The sequence below is a fragment of the Apus apus genome, chromosome 16, assembly GCF_020740795.1.
Source record: "Apus apus isolate bApuApu2 chromosome 16, bApuApu2.pri.cur, whole genome shotgun sequence".
Classification (NCBI taxonomy): domain Eukaryota; kingdom Metazoa; phylum Chordata; class Aves; order Apodiformes; family Apodidae; genus Apus; species Apus apus.
Window position 1 is genome coordinate 9,430,873 of NC_067297.1, and position 18,927 is coordinate 9,449,799.

An 18,927-nucleotide genomic window follows, 5' to 3' on the forward strand; every position below is an offset into this window, starting at 1 on the left:
TTCGCAGCGCGCGGCCCGGCGGGGAGGGAGGGAGGAGACGAGCGAGCGGGGGGAGGCGGCCCCGGCGGGAGCGGCCGGCCCTGGTCAGCCGGCGGGGAGCAGCCCCGGGAGCTTCGGGGAGGCACCGAGCCGCCGCGGGGATGAAGGACCGGCTGGCGGACCTGGCAGAGGTGAGGGCTGGTGTGCGGGGCGAGCGCGGGGTGGCTGCCGGGGCAGGGAGGCGGCGGGCTGAGAGGAGCGAGGCGGGAGGGAGGGGACGGAGGCGGCGAGGTGCGGGGGCCGCGGGCTGTGCGGGCCGTTACCGCCGCCGGAGGTAACGGTGAGCGGCGGGGAGGTGGCTGTTTCGCTGCGGGCTCCGCGGAGCCGACGCCTCGGCCGCGTCCCTGGGGGCTGGGAGGCCTCCGGCTGCCGCCCGCGCCTTCAGCTCCCTGCCCGGGGAGGGGTCGGCTTCCTCCCGGGAGGCGCGGCGGAGCCTGGGGAGCTGGCAGCCAAGTGCAAGCTTCTCGGTTTTTATAGCTCACCTTCCTCGCTTCCTCCTGACCTCTAGCGCGTTGAAAACGCTAACGTTTTGAATGGCACATCGACTGCATAATAACTTTATTTTCCAGCTGTCCGTGGTGTGGTGGGGTAGGTTTGTCTGCTTGGGAACTGTTTAAGCAGTAACGCGTCAGTAAAGCTGTCTGCTGATTTTGTTTTCCGCGTGTTTACGACATGGTAGCTGGTTATGTTTATACGATCTTTTCCTTTCCCTTATTTGTGCTTTGAAAGCGGTCTCTTAAAAAAGAAGGGAGAGTTGGAGGGAGGTACCATAATGTCTGGCTCCAACAGGACATAGCTCGGTTAAAATAAAAGGATATCGGACATCGTTTTCTTCCTGAAAATAAATTGAAATCACAGAGAAGTTGCTGTTACAGTTCTAGGACTCCGTGATTATGTTGTTGGCTTGCGCTGAGCAGCATGTAGGTTTGGGTCTTGTTTATCTTAAAATTAAGTTCATATCTTCTGGTTCACAAAATACGTTTTGGAAACTTCATCTTTAAGCAGTGGAATTACCAGTGGTGTTGTCGTCCTCTCCAAAAGGATGAAATGGCAACTGAAAAGTTTTCACGTGTTAGATTGTAGTATCTTTACCAGGAATGATGTTTCAGAATAATTCCAAAAAAGGTGTTGTTTCTTTCCAGTATATTTCTTCCCTCTTGTATTTCTAAACATGTCCAGGTTATAAGAAGATGTACCAAATTGCAGTGATGATGCACTTTTCTCAGAAAGTGGAAGCAGCAGTGGTGATGATGGTGATCTGAATTTGTTTTTTGATTTATCATTCTAAAGATGCAGACTTGGTCCTGACTGAGGAGAAGCAGAAGTGGTCTGTTGTTACGGGGTTTTCTTATATAAAAAAAAAGTCCAAACCTTAATCCTTGCCTTGGATATTGTTAACAGTTTTTAAAGCATGTAAACATAGGGATTTTTTTGAGTCAGTATTTGGCATCTGAAAACAATACTGTAGTGCAGCAAGCTGCTTCTTTAACTGAAACATTATTGCAGCAATACTGCTTTAAATGCAATGGTCAGTATTGCTGAAGTGCTTAATATGCTCAGCAACAAAATTTTCACTGCCTGTATAATTAACAAATAGCTTAGACTTAAAATTGAAGTTGCCTTCTAACTAGAAGAGAATACTTAAACACCAAATGAAGGTAGAAGTTACTGAAGAACCCATCTTTATTTTAGGACTTAGAAGTGTGTAGGTGACATGAAGTTTTAAAGAGCTCCAGGGAACTCATGGAAGAAGGAACTTACACCTTCCATCTTTATTTGAAATACAAAAGAGAACATGTTCCTTTACCTAATATAAATGTTTTGAACAGTGATCTTTGATCACACATAGATAAGATTGCTTTGAAAATGAATAAATAATCTGAAGCAATAATATATAAACGTGTTTGCCTATTTTCCAAGCTGTTTCAATTTGATTAGTGTAGTTCTATTGTGTTTTATTTGACTAAATCATTAATTGAAGAGCAGATGATATACACTGTGTTTTTTAAACAGGCCTGCAAAATCTTGAGGAATAACTGTGCCTTGCCTCCTTCCCTTAATAAAAGAATGTCATTGTGTATTATTTTGTTTGTACCCTACGAGTAACTTCCATCCTCCCTGTTTCCCACAAAGACTTGGTACACAAGTAGTTGAAGAGATCTAGTCTATGCTGAACTGTTATCTTTATAAAGAAGAGGGAAAAATGTTACTTATCAATGTTTGTGGCCCATTAACATGAAATTATAATAGCTTTTTGATGCACTTTTTAATACACCATGTTTAGGCAGTTAAACAGTGCTAAAAATACTTACTGGAGAAATAAATGGTTGAGGACATGTAGATTATTTAGCCTTCAGCTAATGTTGCTTCCTCTTATTTTCTGGCTAGAAAAGTCTTGTGAAATACATGTTTTTCAGAAGACAGCAAGCATAATTGTATTTGTCTCCTTCTAGGGCATTATTTTAATGTCATTTCTAAATTACACTAAGCAGGCCAAAATTAACTCCTTTCAGCTGTTTGACTTGTCCTTCAATACAATTAAATGGACAATTGATCAAATCCCAGAGTGGTTTTAGTTATTTTGAATGCAAATAAGTGGTTCATTGTAGGTATTTAGGGAAAAAGAAACAACACCAAACAGGGCAAGTACATAGCAATGATGGTATGAAGTATTCTCTCAGCTTGCAATGGTTTGCTTTTCATGGTTACAATGCATCTTAAAATCACTTAGGATATGTGTTCACTCAGTTCAGAGCATTCAGCCAGTGTCAGATATCATAAACTGGTATCTTTTTAAATGTCTCTTAAAACCGATTAAAGCTTTTTTTCTCACTGTTACTAAATCTGTAAGGTGTGAGCCTTCTTTGCTGAAGCGTGATGTTTTGATCTGAAGTTTGAGGTGCATTGTTTGTGTGGCTCAAAAACTACCATCTTGTTACATGCTGAAACGGATGCAGAGCTATCTATTGAAAATTATTTTTCTTCGTTGGTGAATCGTTTGTTTTAAATACATGCTTTTTATATTTCATTACTGGAGTATTACTGAGGATATCTTAGGTATAACCTTTGTCAAATGTGTTTAGATTTGATTGTACTTTATTAAAAAAAAAAATAACCTGAAACATGAACAGAACTGCACTGATTTTTTTTTTGTAAACTATTTTTGGGCATTCTAGTAGTGCCTTCAAAACTGTTAAGGAATGAGTGAAGAACCAGGAAGTCACAAAAAGTAAAATTTGTAGAACTGTGTGGTATACAAAAGGAACCTTTTCAGAAGGAGGAAAAAAACATTACTGAGGGTTTTTGTGTTTGTTTTTTTTTTCTTCCCCTCATGTTTAACTTCTTACATTAGTCTTTGTTCAAACTTGGAATTTTCTGAAGATGAGATGTATGTTTTCCATGTCAGATCAGCATAAAGTAATTTCTTGTAGAAATTACCATCTTGTAGATGGTTACCATATGATGTGTTTCTGGTTGTACAGTAGTTCTACTAAACACATGTTAATGATTGACCTACCAAAGCTACCTCATAGATCTCCTTGGCTCTCTGTAAGCCCTCCTTGGCTACTCTGATATACAATAATTTTTTTGAAACACTGATGCTTTAAGGAGAACCTCTTAACATTCTATAACCCACTGTTCAGGTCTGATTCATTGGGTTGATAGTGGTCAGTTACTCTTGTTCTTCTCCTTGCAGCCTGCCAGAGGAGTAAATGTGGTCTGGACTAAGAAAAACGTAACCTTGATTTGGAATATCAAGAGCGAGTAATAGTCATGTTTTTAGTTCAAAAGCTGTTTTTAGTTTTAAAGTTCAGTGACCAATTTGGTAAGACATCTCAGGATAACCGCATTTCTGCAATTCTGTAAGATATGCAAAATGTTAGAAGCTTCATAAACCATCGTGATAGCTCCTACTTGGAGCTGATACTGTTTAAGTCGCTGAGTTTTGTCATATACACCAACTTTGTGGGAACTTGTTATGTTTTATAACTCTGTGAATGTTTATGGAGTTGCATGACCCAGACTTTCAGTCCCAAGGTCAAGATATGAACTGCAAAAAATATTAATTAGATTGCTCTTGGCATTGACGTAAAACTTTATATCAGGGTTGGGTTTTTTTGTGGTACTTCTTATGCTGAGGAGGTAAGGTTTAGGAGAAGTAATACATGTTTCTGCTAAACTTGATGGTAAAAATGAGGTTGAGTTGGATTCTTGTTAAAAGCAGGTGTGTAATTTAAGTTGAAGAGAGTTAGGAAATGAACTGTATTTTATGTATGTGGTGATTTAAGAATGTAGTTAATAGAGTTTGACAAGTCATCAGATGTCTTTCAAGTGCTGATGTTCAAGGTAGGCTGCCCATAAATCCTTCAAGAAATTGTAGACACCGAATTGATCTGCCATTGGTGTTGCAGCCAAATGTGAAAGTGAAATGAATGTGGAACTGACTGCAGGGTGGGTAATCATGGTTGCTTCCTTCCAGGCTGGCATCCACAAACAGGACTTCTGCGTAAGATTTTTGTCTTTCATTTAAGATTCACTCAGGTGTTTAATGTTTTACTAAGATCTGAGCAAACTAAAAGCTGACATGCTCTTAGCTGATACTGTTTTAATAATTTTTAGTTCGATTAAATAAATACAGGTGGTGGTTATAAGCAATTTAAAAGATTGTTTGATACTCAGTAAATGTTAGAAGGTGTTATTTTGCATAGTTGATTAATTGAAATTTAATGTCTTTAAAGTCTAGCTCCATCTTAAATATTAACTTCTAACTGGTAGCTTTGTACCACTGCAGTTCCTAGTGTGGGTAAAAGCTTGGTAACTTTTTTTGGGCACAGACTTCCTTGCTTATTTGTATTAAGCAAAGCTGTTAATTGATTATAGTCCCTAAGGATGGATTCTTTAATATTGAGTTCTAGCAATTATCTTCCTGAAAGGAGTAACTACAGAAAGTGTTTAAGGACACACAGTGTTACGAGTAATTGAAGAGTGGTCCAGGAGAGCAATAACGCCTACATTCCTTTATTTGAGTTGAGGCATTATGGTTCCCTTAAAACCCAGATTATTCCTTACAAAAATATTGTCATAGGCCTTTGTGTGCTCCCTGAATTTGCAGGGAAGGAACTATCACAAAGAATAACTAGTAACATTCCTTGAAGATTTGGGGCAGTCTTAGATTTTGATGCATAGATCATAATTGATTATTTTTTATTAGGCAATAGCAGTGTTTGGATTAAATTGCAGAATTGTCATGCAAATTATACACATTACCTAATTTAATTAATTTAATAGAATCAGAAGCAAAGGGCTTATTGGGTAATAGGATGAGGGTTTAGGAGCAGAAAGTAAGTCTTAGAAGATCAAAGACAGAGGGACTTGTAAGGAAAAAGGAGTCCTTGAAATGGAAATTCCTTAATGATACCTATCTTGTAGTTTGCTTTTCCCAACACATAACCCATTAACTCTATGGTAGAATATTATTGTGTTCTAATTTTGATTCAGTGCAGTTCAAACAGTTTTGTGCTTTACAGAGGGAAGTAGAGAACATGGCAGCTGGAATCCTTTGCCTTTATATGATGCATTTTAATTCTTTCTTTTCCCTTGATAAAATTTTAAACTTGTTTGTTGTCAAGATCCATATATTCTTCTGGGCTAGCTCAAGGGTCAGGGAACGTGTTGGGCTGTGTGCTCTGGAGATCTGTGGGAGCCTGTCAACTTGAGCTTCTGCCTCCTTGGCTGCTATTCTAAGGTTTTATCATTTAAGTAATGCGTGTATGGTTTGGTGTAACATAATTATTTCTAAATTGGTGTGGAATGGCAGCCTTGAAAACACCCAAGGGCAAAGCTAGTAAGCATATATTGATAACTTTTTGTTCTAGCTTTTATTAGATGTTCAGCTTATTGCATCACAAGTCAGCACCCCCTTAAGTGTTCCTTTGAGAAGGGTTGATTTACTGTCTTAGTAAACCAACTATTATTTTAAGTTCACATGGGACTCCCCCTGGAAGTATCCTTATGTTGTGAGAGAACATTTCTATGCAAAGTTGTATTTTAATAATTTTTGAAAGGTAATGAAAACTCTTAACATAACCTACAGACTGATTCTGTCCTGAAGGTGTTTACAGAGAAGTAGGTGCCTTAGCATTTGCAACTTTGTGGCAGTTGAGTGACTTTCTTTGACCTTTCTGCTTATTTTGACTTTTTTTTTAGTTTTCAAACTATTGGCAAAAATGTATATGCAGTAGCAATGTGGAAGAAATTGTAGTTGTTTCAGAATGGTATCTTGAGTTTTGTGTCATAGATTTGTGTTGTTGTCTTTTACAGTACAAAGGAAATGAAGATGGGGAGACAGTTATTGTTGAAAAAGACCATTTTATGGATGACTTTTTCCAACAGGTAAACTTAGAGTTTTTACCATGCACTAAAGACAGTTTTATTTCTGTGCCTTTTACTTTCATAGTTAGGTTTAACAGCTCATCTACACGTGCCCCAATATGCTTAGTAATGATACTTTAAAAAAATAATAATCTTTGCCTGGAGTTATTCTAGGTTTTTCATGGCGATCTTTCTCTTCCTCTAGGTTGAGGAACTTAGAAATAATATAGCAAAAATAGCACAAAATGTGGAAGAAGTAAAGAAACAGCACAGCATTATCCTGTCAGCACCAAATCCTGAAGGAAGTGAGTATCACTTTTTTTTTTAGATTTCAGATGTGTGGTTAGATGTTCTGAAATAATATTATTTTTTTGTTGTTTTAGCTGTCTAAATGTATCACAATTTATTTAAATATTTAAAAATTTACAATTTAATATTTTTGCTTATTTTTATATTTTAAAAAAACTTGCTTGAATAAATATATTTTCAGAATATTTGTTGCATCATTCAAACATTTGCTAGACCAGAACCTGGATTAATACAATATCTTGAAATTGGTTGTGTCTTCAGAAATTTAGAGGCTACTTGCATTTCTTCTAATTTGCGAAAATGTTGAAGTTTTCAACTGAAGGTCAGGCAGTAGAGCCATCATCTTCTCTTCACTCTTCAACAGGGGCAAGACCCTGTCTAACACTTAACTCTACAGCCCCTGCTTCAGTAAGGGTTCCATCCTGGAGTAAGAGTTCCATACAGTTGTTAGAGGCTGTAACCCCAAAACTGAAAGTGAGGATGTGCTTTCTGGCAGAGAACTCTAGGGAACTTAATCAGAAACATGGAACCTTCTTAGTTCTCAACATTACTTAGTCAAGGCAAGCGTGGGTTTGTGGGCAGGGTTTGAAGGAAAGGGAAGAAAAGATACTGAGATATTTTTGTGGAATGTTGCAATGTTAGCTTAACATTATCTTCTTGTTGATGAAAACTGAACTTCGGATGTTAGTTTTATTTTCCCATTATTTTCTTTGTTCATGGATGGGCATATGTTTGTATTCTTACAAAATATTTTGCAGACTGCTTTTTGTCTTAATCATATACAGTCAATAAATCTCAGGTTTAATAGGGGTTCATGTGAATGTTTAAAACCTGTTATATCAGCTCATATATCAGCTTGTGTTTGTGCTAAAAATTATGCTCATTAATGCATCAATATGTGGGAACATAACATTGCTAGTAAGTGATCTTTGCTCTTCGGAGTCCAATGTCTTCAGCAAACCCAATTACGAGCTCTAGCAAGTTCTTAATGAATTTTGTACAGTGTTCTTCAAAAAATATAGGCAGTGCATGGTACAGTTATGTTAATAATTGTACAAGCAGTCTGTGATAAGCAACAGAACTAGAAGTGAGATAATTCTGTATTTTTACTTGGTAGACTTCAGTGAACTTTCATTTTGACCAGCAAATGAATATTACTCCAGAAGTGTTACTTTAAGCAAAAACATGGAATATCTTATTTCCTGGATGGTGATTTGTCAATATTTCCCAAGTGTAAGGACCTGTCATAAGAAGCAGGAATCTGATAGTGTGCTGTTATAAGTTGTATTTAAAATACTTAGGAAGTATAGTAGACTTTTTTTCTGGGTGTTTGTAGTGAACACAATAATGTTATTGCAATATGGATTTCTAGAGGGTTGCTGGCTTACTGTTCTGAGTTATCAACAGTTCTAAAAAAAATAATCTTTTTTTAAAGGAACAAAGGAAGAACTTGAAGAATTAAATGAGGAAATAAAGAAGATTGCTAATAAAATCCGAGCCAGGTTAAAGGGTGAGTTGTGAGGAGAAATAAAACTACTCTTGCTTGTAATGATTCAGGATCGTAGCAGTGTTACAAATTTAGTGTGTTGCAGCTGAACTTCTAAACTTTAAAAGCTGCATTATTTATGCAAAAATTATGTTGTACAACTATCTAAAAAAAACCAGGGAGAACTGCCTCCCTGGCAGCTGCTGTACAGCCTCTGTCAGTAACAGTATCATCCTGTACTTTATTCCTCCTTGGCAAACTTCACTACTGATAAATACTAGGTCTCAGCAGAGCCTAGTTTGTGGAGCAGGACAAAGAGCTTACTTGCTTTTGGAAGTAATAAAAACATTATAATGCAAATTGATTCCTCTGTGTAGAAATGTATTCTGCAACTGAAGTGCTTGGTTTTGGTCATGATGTTTTGGAAGAAGATTAACTACAAAAAGACAGTCTCCATGGCATAAATGTCTACACAGGGAGTGGCTCTAGAACACCTATTGTGTTTTATATTCAGACCAGTTAATTTTGCTGTGGCTTTCCCCAGTGAGTATGTGTTAGTTGTTTAGCATAGGTTTTAGAACATATAGTGTTTTAATGTTATTTTATGACAATTGCTACATGCATTTTTCCGTCCGTAAACACTAGAGTATGGTGTGTATAAACTGTAAGAGCAGCCCATTTTGTTATACCTTTTGAAATTTTTTCAGAGTAATAGACAGTAGTCTGACTCTATTAAGAGTGCTGAAGTATTAGTGTTTTAAGTTCTGTACCAATTAGTGAAATTATTTTAAATCTGTATAGATATATCACTGCCATTCGTCTCCTTCCCCCGAGATGTTAAACATGTCTGTGGGGAACTTGCACATGAGTAAAGTAATAATAGTATTTACAGAGTAACTGAGCTACACTTTTAAATAATTGTGCTGAATGTTGTCTCATAATATTCTTGGTTTTTTTGTAGCTATTGAACAAAGTTTTGATCAGGGTGAAAATGTTAATCGAACATCAGTGGACCTCAGGATAAGGAAAACACAGGTATGATCACTTAAGTTTAAAGAAAATTGAAGGATTCTAGTAAATCAGAGAAGTTTCACTTTTTTGAAATAGTTTTGAACTTCATGTTCTGTTTTGTTGGAATGTAGATACCTCTTTCAATTGTTGTGCAGTATTATTTGCTGTATCAAAAAAAAATAAACGTTTTTGTTCCACATGTTTAAATCCTCAACAAACAGCACTCTGTGCTAGCTCACAAGTTTGTGGAGGTCATGACGGAATACAACGAGACCCAAACCCTGTTCCGAGAGCGCAGCAAAGGTCGGATACAGAGACAATTAGAGATAAGTAAGTGACCTGAATACACTTCTTAAAAGGATAAATTGTGTTGTTAGTACCTCCCTTCTTTCTTATTAAAAATGGTTCAAAGCATCATACATCTTGGACATCTTGAAGTGTTGGAGGGAAAGAAACAGTTTTATCATATGGCATTTACTCTTTGATACTACACTTCAGAACAGCTGGAAAGAAAGTAGATAAAATTCACTAGATAATTTGTTGAAAATTAGTAAAGAAAAGATCTTTCCTTTGTTTCATTTATTTCCAATGTTGCAGCTTCAATTGAAACATTAAGAAAAGCTGTGTTCTAAAGATAGCAAGTGATATTAAGAGCCATTCCAAAATTAGCATGCTGAACAGACAACATCTTTTAATGCTATGCTGATTTTGTGAATAAGAATATGTAAAAAATTCTGCTGACATAAAATCAGTGCTGCCTTTAGATGTGTTCTAGTTTGTTGGCTGATCACATTTGACTTCTTTTATCATTGATGATTACAAGGAGTATTCAGAAAGGCAACTAACTCTATGCTGAACTACAGCATCTACCTCAGAAGGTGTCTAAAAAAAAATCTAAGATTTTGTACCTAAAATTATCTCCTGTAAGAGCAAATATATACATTGCTGAAATAGGAAATGCAAACAGAAAAGTTGTCAAATTCTAAGAGTACTTTGTTTTTCATGTACTTCTCAAATTTGTAAAGTTTATCAGACAAGTTAAATTCTTCTTTACCTATAAGTTTGAGGGGAGGAACCCTAATACCTCTGTTCTTCTAAGTTCAATGTTGTTAATGACCCAGTTAGAACCTTTAGCTTTTCCTCAGCATTAAAAATTTTAAAGCAGGTCATGCGGCTTGTATATTTGTCGTACTAGTGTGATCAATAGGACTCAGTTTAAACATGCAATAATAAGCTACATCAATTGTTAGATGTATTATGAAAAGTAGAAGTGAAGGTACTCTGAGTATTATCTTCTCTATGTACAATATGAATGTTAATCCTGTGACGGTAAAACAAAAAGATTTTATTGCTTGCCCAGTGGTGGAGTGAGTAAATTAGGTGCCGATGTGACATGACTGAATAGACAAATATTGAATACTATATATATTCTCTATCTTAAGTTCTTCTTCAGAAGAACACACTGCCTAACAAGGTTCCTGTGTGCATTGCAAATGTTTATGATTGAACTCTTCAATTTGACCTAAAAAACCAACCCAACCCAAACAAACAAAAAACAAAACAACAAAAAACAACCAACCAAAAAGAAAAAACAAACCAAAACAGAAAAAAAACAAAACACCACCTCACCCACCAGTTATTTATGTTAGCTTTGAGCCTGCTTTTATTTTCTTACTATTACTTGATATTTTCTGATTTTTTTCCTGTGTAAGATGGCACTTTGTAATGGCAAACACTGCATTGTTTTATCCTGAAAAGTTCTCAATACAAGATTTTTCTTTTAATTGTCATCCTTCTGGTATGGTAAAAATGTTAAGTTTGGTAATGAGTAAGTGAAGTTATGTGAAGTACTGTTGTTTTTGTCCTAGCTGGAAAGACCACCACTGATGAGGAACTGGAAGAAATGTTAGAGACTGGTAATCCTTCAATTTTCACTTCTGATGTAGGTATTTCTGGTCCACTTCTGTCTCCCTTCTGTTGCTTCTGCTGTGTAGAAGTGTGTCAGCACATCCTTATTTATGTCCCTATCTTTTGTTTTCCTGAAGATTATATCAGACTCTCAAATAACTAGGCAAGCTCTGAATGAAATTGAGTCACGTCACAAGGATATTATGAAACTGGAATCCAGCATACGGGAACTGCATGAGATGTTTATGGACATGGCAATGTTTGTTGAGACTCAGGTAAATGAACCAGTTCAAACATATCTATTTATGTGGAATTTTTAACCCCAGTCTTCCTCTTTGAAATATGCAGAAACAGTTGCTTATATTCAGGTAATACAGACTTGCAGTGTCTTTTGAATGTGATTAGAATTAGAATTTTCTTCAGTATGCTTACATGGCAATATGCTTGAACATTTTGTGTATGTTTAAGTAAGAACAACTCACTCCTGGAATGTTGGCTAGTGCCTTGACAATTTAGGATTCTCACAGACATGGTGAAGGACTGCTGTGCTAGATGGAAATGTGCATTAGCAAGGATATATGCAACTTGCACATAATACACAGCTATGATTACTGTTATAACTAACACGAATTTAAAGGGATTAAAAAGTCAAACAGATAATCTGTTGTGTTCATAAACATTGTCTTGACATGTATGTAAATTCATTCTGTTGTAGTTTTTACATATCAATTATCTAACAAAAATATTTTTAACTGCTGTTGAAATTCTTTGACTTATGCAGGAAAGTGGAAAGAGAAATGTTCAGGAGAAAACCTACGCTGAAAATGAGTTTTTTTAAAATTGGGTTTTGTTCTAGAAGTCTATGATGTTTTGATATTGAATATGTAGCCAAGGCAAATTGCTAGCAGTTTTCTTTTGAATTAGAAATGTTAAAAAAGTTACTTGTGCATCATTCTTTAATGCTTTGCTGTTTACTGCTGCTGATTATTTCTTCTGATGGACAGAAACACAGGTAATAGACTTAATGTAATTTTTCACCAATCCACCATTTCATTACCAAATGTCATTCATCGTAATTAACTTGGATTTGTTATATACTGACATTCTAAACCCTGATTTCTGAGGAACTTCTGAAGTTGCTGTTAGATGTGTGTGTTTTCTTAGATAACTGTTGAACCTTGTGTCAAGCTAGTCAATATCCTTTCCCACCTCCAGACAGGTTAGTGATTTCTGATCTCCTTAGTTTGTCAGTTTTAGTTTTGGCTATTAAAACATACCTCACATTCAAAGGTAAGTTTTTGTTCCTGCAAAGGCAGAAATATGCCTGTCCTGCCCATGAATGTTCCTGTTTTGTTTAGAACTTCTGAGTCCTTGCTTCTCATTCCCTTTTTCCTTCACACATCAAAGCAGAAAAATTGTCAGTCACTAACACATACGTTATTCACTTGCTTAGTTGTTGATGTTCTGTGGCCTTTCTTCTCTTAGTTTTGTTAAACAAGGATCTGCAGATTTCACTAATAATTTTTTTTCTTCAAAACTTAATTTTAAGGGTGAAATGATCAACAACATAGAAAAGAATGTGATGAATGCATCAGATTATGTGGAACATGCAAAAGAAGAGACAAAAAAGGCAGTTCAATATCAAAGTAAAGCACGAAGGGTAGGCTATGTTTCTGTATTTGTGCTAGTCACTATATTAACTTAGCACAGTATGAAATGACCTTCAATTTCAGTTGTTTTTTGTTGTCGTTTTCAGTCATCTTCAAAGTAGAATGAATATAGGCATGTTACATTTTTATAGTTGCAATATTTAAAATTATCTTAGAAAACATTGTTATAAATCAGTATATAACAGAGGAAGATTTATCAAAGGATTTTAGAAACAAAAAAACCCCATAGTCTGGAATAAATCAGAACACTTCCAATGTGACTTGATGTTGTAGTTAATATTTAAATTATTACTATTACTGTTACCACTAGAGAACAGAACTACACAAAACCAGATAAGCGATTAATGCACAGCTAAGGCTACGTTCACAATTTTCCACTTGAAGTGTCATTGCAGAGTGTTAAAATGCCAAAAGGAGTATTAATATATTATGCTAATAGTTAAATTCACAGGTTCTTCTTACCAAGTATCTGTGATATCTTAAATTATTCAGATTCTAAATAGGCTTAAAGGTTTTTGGATCTTTATCACTGGTAAATTTACCTGGATTTATAGCTATAAAATCATCGTGTTAGCAAGAAAAATAAAATCACTGCTTTTGGTGAAGCAGGCTTTTTTCAGAATTCCATCTGTAATTATTCTTTTTACAGATTAACTGTTTTTGCACTCCTGTAAAAGTACTGCACTGGGAGATCTTCCCTCTGAAAAGGGTGTGACATTAAACCACGACACTCAGTTTTGTGGAGGAATTGAGTTCAAAGTAACATTCAGGCATTTTCCATTGGCGTGGATACTTGTGTTGTATTTCAGTACCTTTCTTCCCATCAGAAAGCCAAATAATGTATTCTGAAATTAAACTACTAAGTAATTTATATTTTGTAACTGTATGATTGCAGAGTGAATGAAGTGTTCCTCTGACATTATAATTTCCCCTTTTGAGATGCTGTGCAATTTTGTGAGGCTTTTCATGGTGAGTTGAATTTGAGGGAATAATATATTTATATAGATAGATATCTACATAAAGATAACGTGTCTGCTACATTAAAAATATTTAAGAAGTGTTGAAAGAGCCCACTTAATGTATTTGTAAATGGTGGTTTTCTCATCTTTGATAACTCTATAGGTATTAATCACACTAGTTTACCTGTAAACACTGTTTAAAATGTATATTCTTATGCATGCAAGAATATAAAGATAAATGTATCTCAATTTAAGAATAATGCAGGCTTTAATAAGAATGAGCTTGGATCTAAATACTGAGATTTTAGAAATTGAAAATAAATTCAAATCTTAATGTGCTTTGTATTAAAATAATAATAATACCTTGTTTTTTGACAGAAAATGTGGATAATAATCACTGTGTCAGTTGTGTTGATTGCCATAATTGGCCTAATTATTGGCTTGTCTGTTGGTATTCGGTGATGCTTGGATAACTTCAGCATGCATGACTTCCTGCCAGTGTGGCAGTAAGTAACTAATCAACTAATTTTGCCTGTTTAGTAGCTTGTGGTGTTCTAATAATCTTTAATATCTGTACCGCTAGTATGGGGGATTGGCCTGAGGAGCAGTGGAGGATCTTACCTCTGCATACTGGGCAAATGCTGTGCATGTGAATATTGAAAGCTGACATCTAGTGGCAAGCTGTTACATTTACTGAATGCAGTCACTACATAAGGCTCACGATCACAGAAGGAAATGAGACCAAAAAACCCAGTTATTGTCTCAGTCCTTTGACATAGATCTCCACAGCTGAGAAGCTGGCTTCTGTACCATGCAGAGCATCCTAAAATTTCTTATGGAGCTGTTTGTTAGTACTAGACTAAATGAAACACAGTAGGAAATAACTATTTGTAAAAGGAAGTCTGCAAAGATTTCTACTGGAACTTTAGGACATGAATTTGAGAACTCTTTCAGTCTTCAGATTTTTTAATGCACTAACCTAACATGTTTTGCCCAGGTAATATCTAACCAGCCTAAGTAGAAAATAGCATTTAACTCTTCTGAGTCCAATAGAAGCTGAGTTTTTTGTATGTGGTATCTTCAAAGTACTTTGAAGTGCTGTGCATGGAGTGTGATTTCAGACAACTAATCAGGAATGCAGTTCTGTACTAACACTCTTTTAATATAGAAGTTTTTAGTTTTGATGCTACATTTTCTTAGCTTTGGTTTATGGGCAGATAACAGGATTTACTGTGTCACTGCTTATAGTCTGACCTAACATTAGACTTTGATGCATTGACGTAGAACCCATCTCTTGTTTTTTTTCCCCCTCCTTACAGCTTTTCTGAGCTGGTACCTACGCAGTGTTTTTACTGGCATTTTATTGAATTCCACTAAGTGCAATTGTAAAGGTTTGAGCAGGCTGCAAATATTTATCCAAGGAGGGTGGCAGTAAGCAATGTCACTGTACTTAGACTTGATCATGATAAGTAAATGTTCACTGTTGCATCTGTTTCTATACCTAACGATACTTACAGAAGTCAGGCATGAGTAATAACAATTACTCTGAAGCAAAATACAGAAATGTTACACAGCTTTGTCTTGTAGCAGTGGTTACATATATGTTGGAAAAGGAAGACTAACAATTAAAAAAATCATAGCAGTAAGTATTGTTTAGAAAGAAAATTGAAACACTCAGATTAGGTGTAAGTACTGATTTTCTGTGGCTATGCATGTGTGTAATCAGGTGTGTATGTGACAAGGTGTTTCAATCTCAACTTTTCTGTCTTTTTTGCAGAAACTGATGTTCATAATTATTTGTGTAACTGTATTGCTTCTGATACTTGGAATTATCCTAGCAACAACACTATCATAGCAAGCACATTCCGAGAGTGGTGAACCTTCAGAAACTCCGAAATACATCTTCAGTAAAACCAAACTTTTTTTAATAAATGACACCTTACACTGTTTCATGATGATGACCTGGCACTAATGGTTAAAAATGAAAAGAAAATCACTCTTAATGTTTACTCGTAAATGAAGATCAGAATGTATTAGGAAATGTATGAATTTTTGTCATATACTATGCATTTTTAAGACTGAAACCTGCTCTTAATTATTTTGAACTAAAGTAACAGGATTTTTTTAATATCTCAGTGTTATAGTTTAAATAGGGAGTTTGAGAGATGGAGTTTTGACTGTTAGGCTAATTTTCCCTATTGCTAATATATTCTAATCCCAAGTTTTAGTGCCTTGCCAGTGCTGCTTTTTTTATCACTCCTGTGAACATTTTAATGAAATGTAGCTTGTCTTTAAACGTATTACTTATTTAATCACCTTAACCTATCTACGCTTTATACTTTTTTTCCTCCAACAAGTGCTAAAATATTTTATTCTGAAAAGACTACTTAACTGTCTGCCTGTTGCATCACACTTGAGAAGGAAAAAAAACAAACCATGTTTTTTTTTACACTTTCCAGGTTTTTTTCCTTCCCTGTGATTAAGGTTGATGGCTTTAAATATTTCCTTGACTTTATAATAAAAAGTTAGCTGCAACATTTGTGATAAAAGAATGCAGTAATGAAGCATACCAAATTTGAACTTAAGCAGATAATTTTACAAATAATTACCAATGGATCAGTTTAGCCTTATTGTTTATATGAACATGACAAAAAGTCACATTTTATAAAGCCAAGTCAAGATTTCTTATTCAGAAGCTTGCTAATGTTGATGTATGAATATAGCACATAGGGATAAACTCCTGCAGACAAGACTGAAACTAATACAAACTAAGACACTGATTTGTTATTAAATTATGTTATATAACATATATGAGGTGTTTTAGTGTATACATACTTGTTGTAATGCTAGCTTGCAGGACTTGAAAGCTTGAAAGACTTCAAATGTAACCAAATAACTGCATTTAATGTTACAGGTTATTTTTGTATTTTGTGTGTAAAATATTTGTAACTTGAATTTTTGACTTCTCATTGTTCAAGGATATCCATGTAGATAATGTAGATATATTTACACAGTAAGAGAACTGGGGGAGAGGATAATTTGTGCCTTCTTCAACGTAGTCTAAAACTACACTTGTCAATGTTTCCAAATATTCAACTATAATGTTAACTGCAGTAACTTGGTCCTAAAATGTTAGAATACTTAGGTTTTGTTCAAGTGTCTGAGATCAAAGTTGCTCAGTAAACTGCAATTCACTCTGTTGACTTAATGAAATTCAGCAAAGTTTACAATTTATATTGTATGTATGAATATTCCTGCTTTGCTGTCCAAATATGCTGTGAATGTGCTGGAGCTATTCAGATGTCAAACAAGTTTAAAAAAGAAAAGATGATATTGGTCTTTTTGAAAGTCAGCCATATAGAAGTCACTTGAAACGTTTTGGCTTCATTAATGAACAAATTTCTTTACCTCTAAGTCCAGAACACTCACTGATGTTTGTGAGGAAGTTTACATGCAAAGTAAGGAAAGACTGGTTGCCTTAGTTCTTGTTCTAAGTAAGGTATATTTTTGTTTTGTAGCTTTCTAGATTTTTATCAGTAAATATTATTTATACAGATACACAAATTGGATTGGGGGAGGAAATCAGTTCTGCTGGTTAACAGCTGGTTACTTAAAATTACCCCCAAAATCCCATCGTGTGGAATTTTTTTATTTATAATGCAATAATTTGCCCATCAAGACCAGAAATTTGAGTAGGCCACTCCATACTTTTTACTTGTTGCTGTATAGCTGCCTCAGTGAATTTGTTTTTAAAAACAAAACGTGATTTGTTTTTGACATGAACCTGTTTGTTCTGTTAACATTGGAGGGGAGTAAATCTCTAACCTATGCACTAATAAATTTATCTAAGCAAGTATCTTGTGGCTATTTTTATATTCATTATGCTATTGTGACCTTTGTGAATATTTCCAGTAAGTGTTTGAGGAAGGCTGGTTTGTTTTTGCAAGGACATGTCAAACAGTCAATATCTGCATCTTAAGAGTAAAGGCTTAAGAGTGTATTTCCTGAAATTTTTCACCAAAAAAAGGTGAAGAGATGATTAAAGTAAGTGTAGAAATAACTATGGAGATATTAGTGGAATTTATTAATTGTAAACTATGTGCATGGAATTTTGCTTTAATATTAAATTTTTTAAATATGGGTATTATTTATTCAAATAAAGCTGTTCACGTCCTCTCAAAAATTGCTCATAGAAGTGCATCTTTCACAGTGCAGAATTAACATGCCTTCCTATTACCTGCCTAGCCCAGAACTGCAAATTCTGGAACAGGTTCAGGGTTCTGATGTATGGGTGGTAACTGGAATAATTCCCCCTGTACTGATGTTTCAGCTTGGATTGCCACCCTCAGTTTCTTGCCAGTGCAGCGCTGAGCAGCGTCACCCAAGTGGTGATGCTGTACCTGCCCCCCATGGTACCTGCCCCCCTGTGGTACCCTGGCTGCTCCCAGCTGCAGCCAGGGATCTGCAGCTCTGCACACTGGGCTCCAGCAGCAGTGAACAGGAGCAAGCAGCCTGCTGACACCAGTCTTTCCCATGGTCAGCACTCTAGCAAATGCAATACAAGTGTCACTATAATGTTGTGTAAGGTTGGTTATGTTTTTGTGTGTGAGCTTTTTTGGAGAACTTTGAGGAAAGAATGGCTGAAGTCTTGTTTGCTTTGATATGACTCAGTGCTATCTTTGTACAGAAATGAATGGTCATTACTTTTTGTAAGGCTCTAAAGCTGATGAGGATGTACATGCAGAGCTAATAACAAAGCACTTAGAAGTTGGGAATTGGCCAACTTATGACTAACTGTAAGATAGCTGAGCAGTTATGCTTAATTTGATATTTCTTTGTCATTGGGAAAATTGGATAAAACTGGGGATGTTTTTTACATTAGCAATTAATAAGGCAAACCAAGAAGGTAAAATCTCAGCATAGGGGAAATGTTAAGTGGCTGTTCTTACAAAAATCTGTACCACCAAAATGCTCGGGATTGTGAGGGTATCTCTGCTGTTTCTCACAGTGGTGGAAAAAAACCACCACCAAATCTGAATATTAATGAATTCAATAGAACGAACTAAAGCTTTTTCAGCAATTAAATATTTTTTCTGCTTTTTGTTGTTTTGTTTTGTTTTTTTTGCTCTGTAATGTGTAACATGGGCATTTCAATGCAGGTTCTTTTTAGCAT

General features: G+C 35.7%; 1 protein-coding gene across 6 annotated transcripts; it reads left to right on the forward strand.

Annotated features, from left to right (window-relative positions):
• The first annotated feature begins 42 nt into the window (after positions 1-42).
• On the forward strand, positions 43-18,852 carry STX2 (syntaxin 2). 6 transcript variants are annotated; one of them, XR_007891039.1, is made up of 11 exons: positions 43-170; positions 6,361-6,432; positions 6,617-6,716; positions 8,156-8,230; positions 9,168-9,241; positions 9,439-9,547; positions 11,086-11,159; positions 11,263-11,400; positions 12,675-12,785; positions 13,691-13,764; positions 15,532-15,614. XR_007891039.1 is itself a non-coding variant. In XM_051634076.1 (11 exons), the coding sequence occupies exons 1-10, from the start codon at positions 141-143 to the stop codon at positions 14,214-14,216; spliced, it is 867 nt and encodes a 288-aa protein (XP_051490036.1). In that variant the 5' UTR covers positions 43-140; the 3' UTR covers positions 14,217-14,260; positions 15,532-18,852. The 6 variants fall into 6 exon arrangements, 4 of the variants coding, with proteins under 4 accessions (XP_051490036.1, XP_051490039.1, XP_051490037.1 ...); XR_007891040.1 differs by lacking the exon at positions 15,532-15,614 and adding an exon at positions 14,133-14,194; XM_051634076.1 differs by lacking the exon at positions 13,691-13,764 and adding an exon at positions 14,133-14,260 and having other exon boundaries at positions 15,532-18,852.
• The last annotated feature ends 75 nt before the right edge of the window (positions 18,853-18,927 follow it).

Bases quoted from the DNA above. Each gene is read 5' to 3' on its own strand.
- STX2 (XM_051634079.1), top strand. From the start codon at position 141: ATGAAGGACCGGCTGGCGGACCTGGCAGAG. The intron at 6,433-6,616 runs GTAAACTTAGAG...CTCTTCCTCTAG, and splicing joins TGGATGACTTTTTCCAACAG to GTTGAGGAACTTAGAAATAA. The intron at 11,160-11,262 runs GTAGGTATTTCT...GTTTTCCTGAAG, and splicing joins CTTCAATTTTCACTTCTGAT to ATTATATCAGACTCTCAAAT.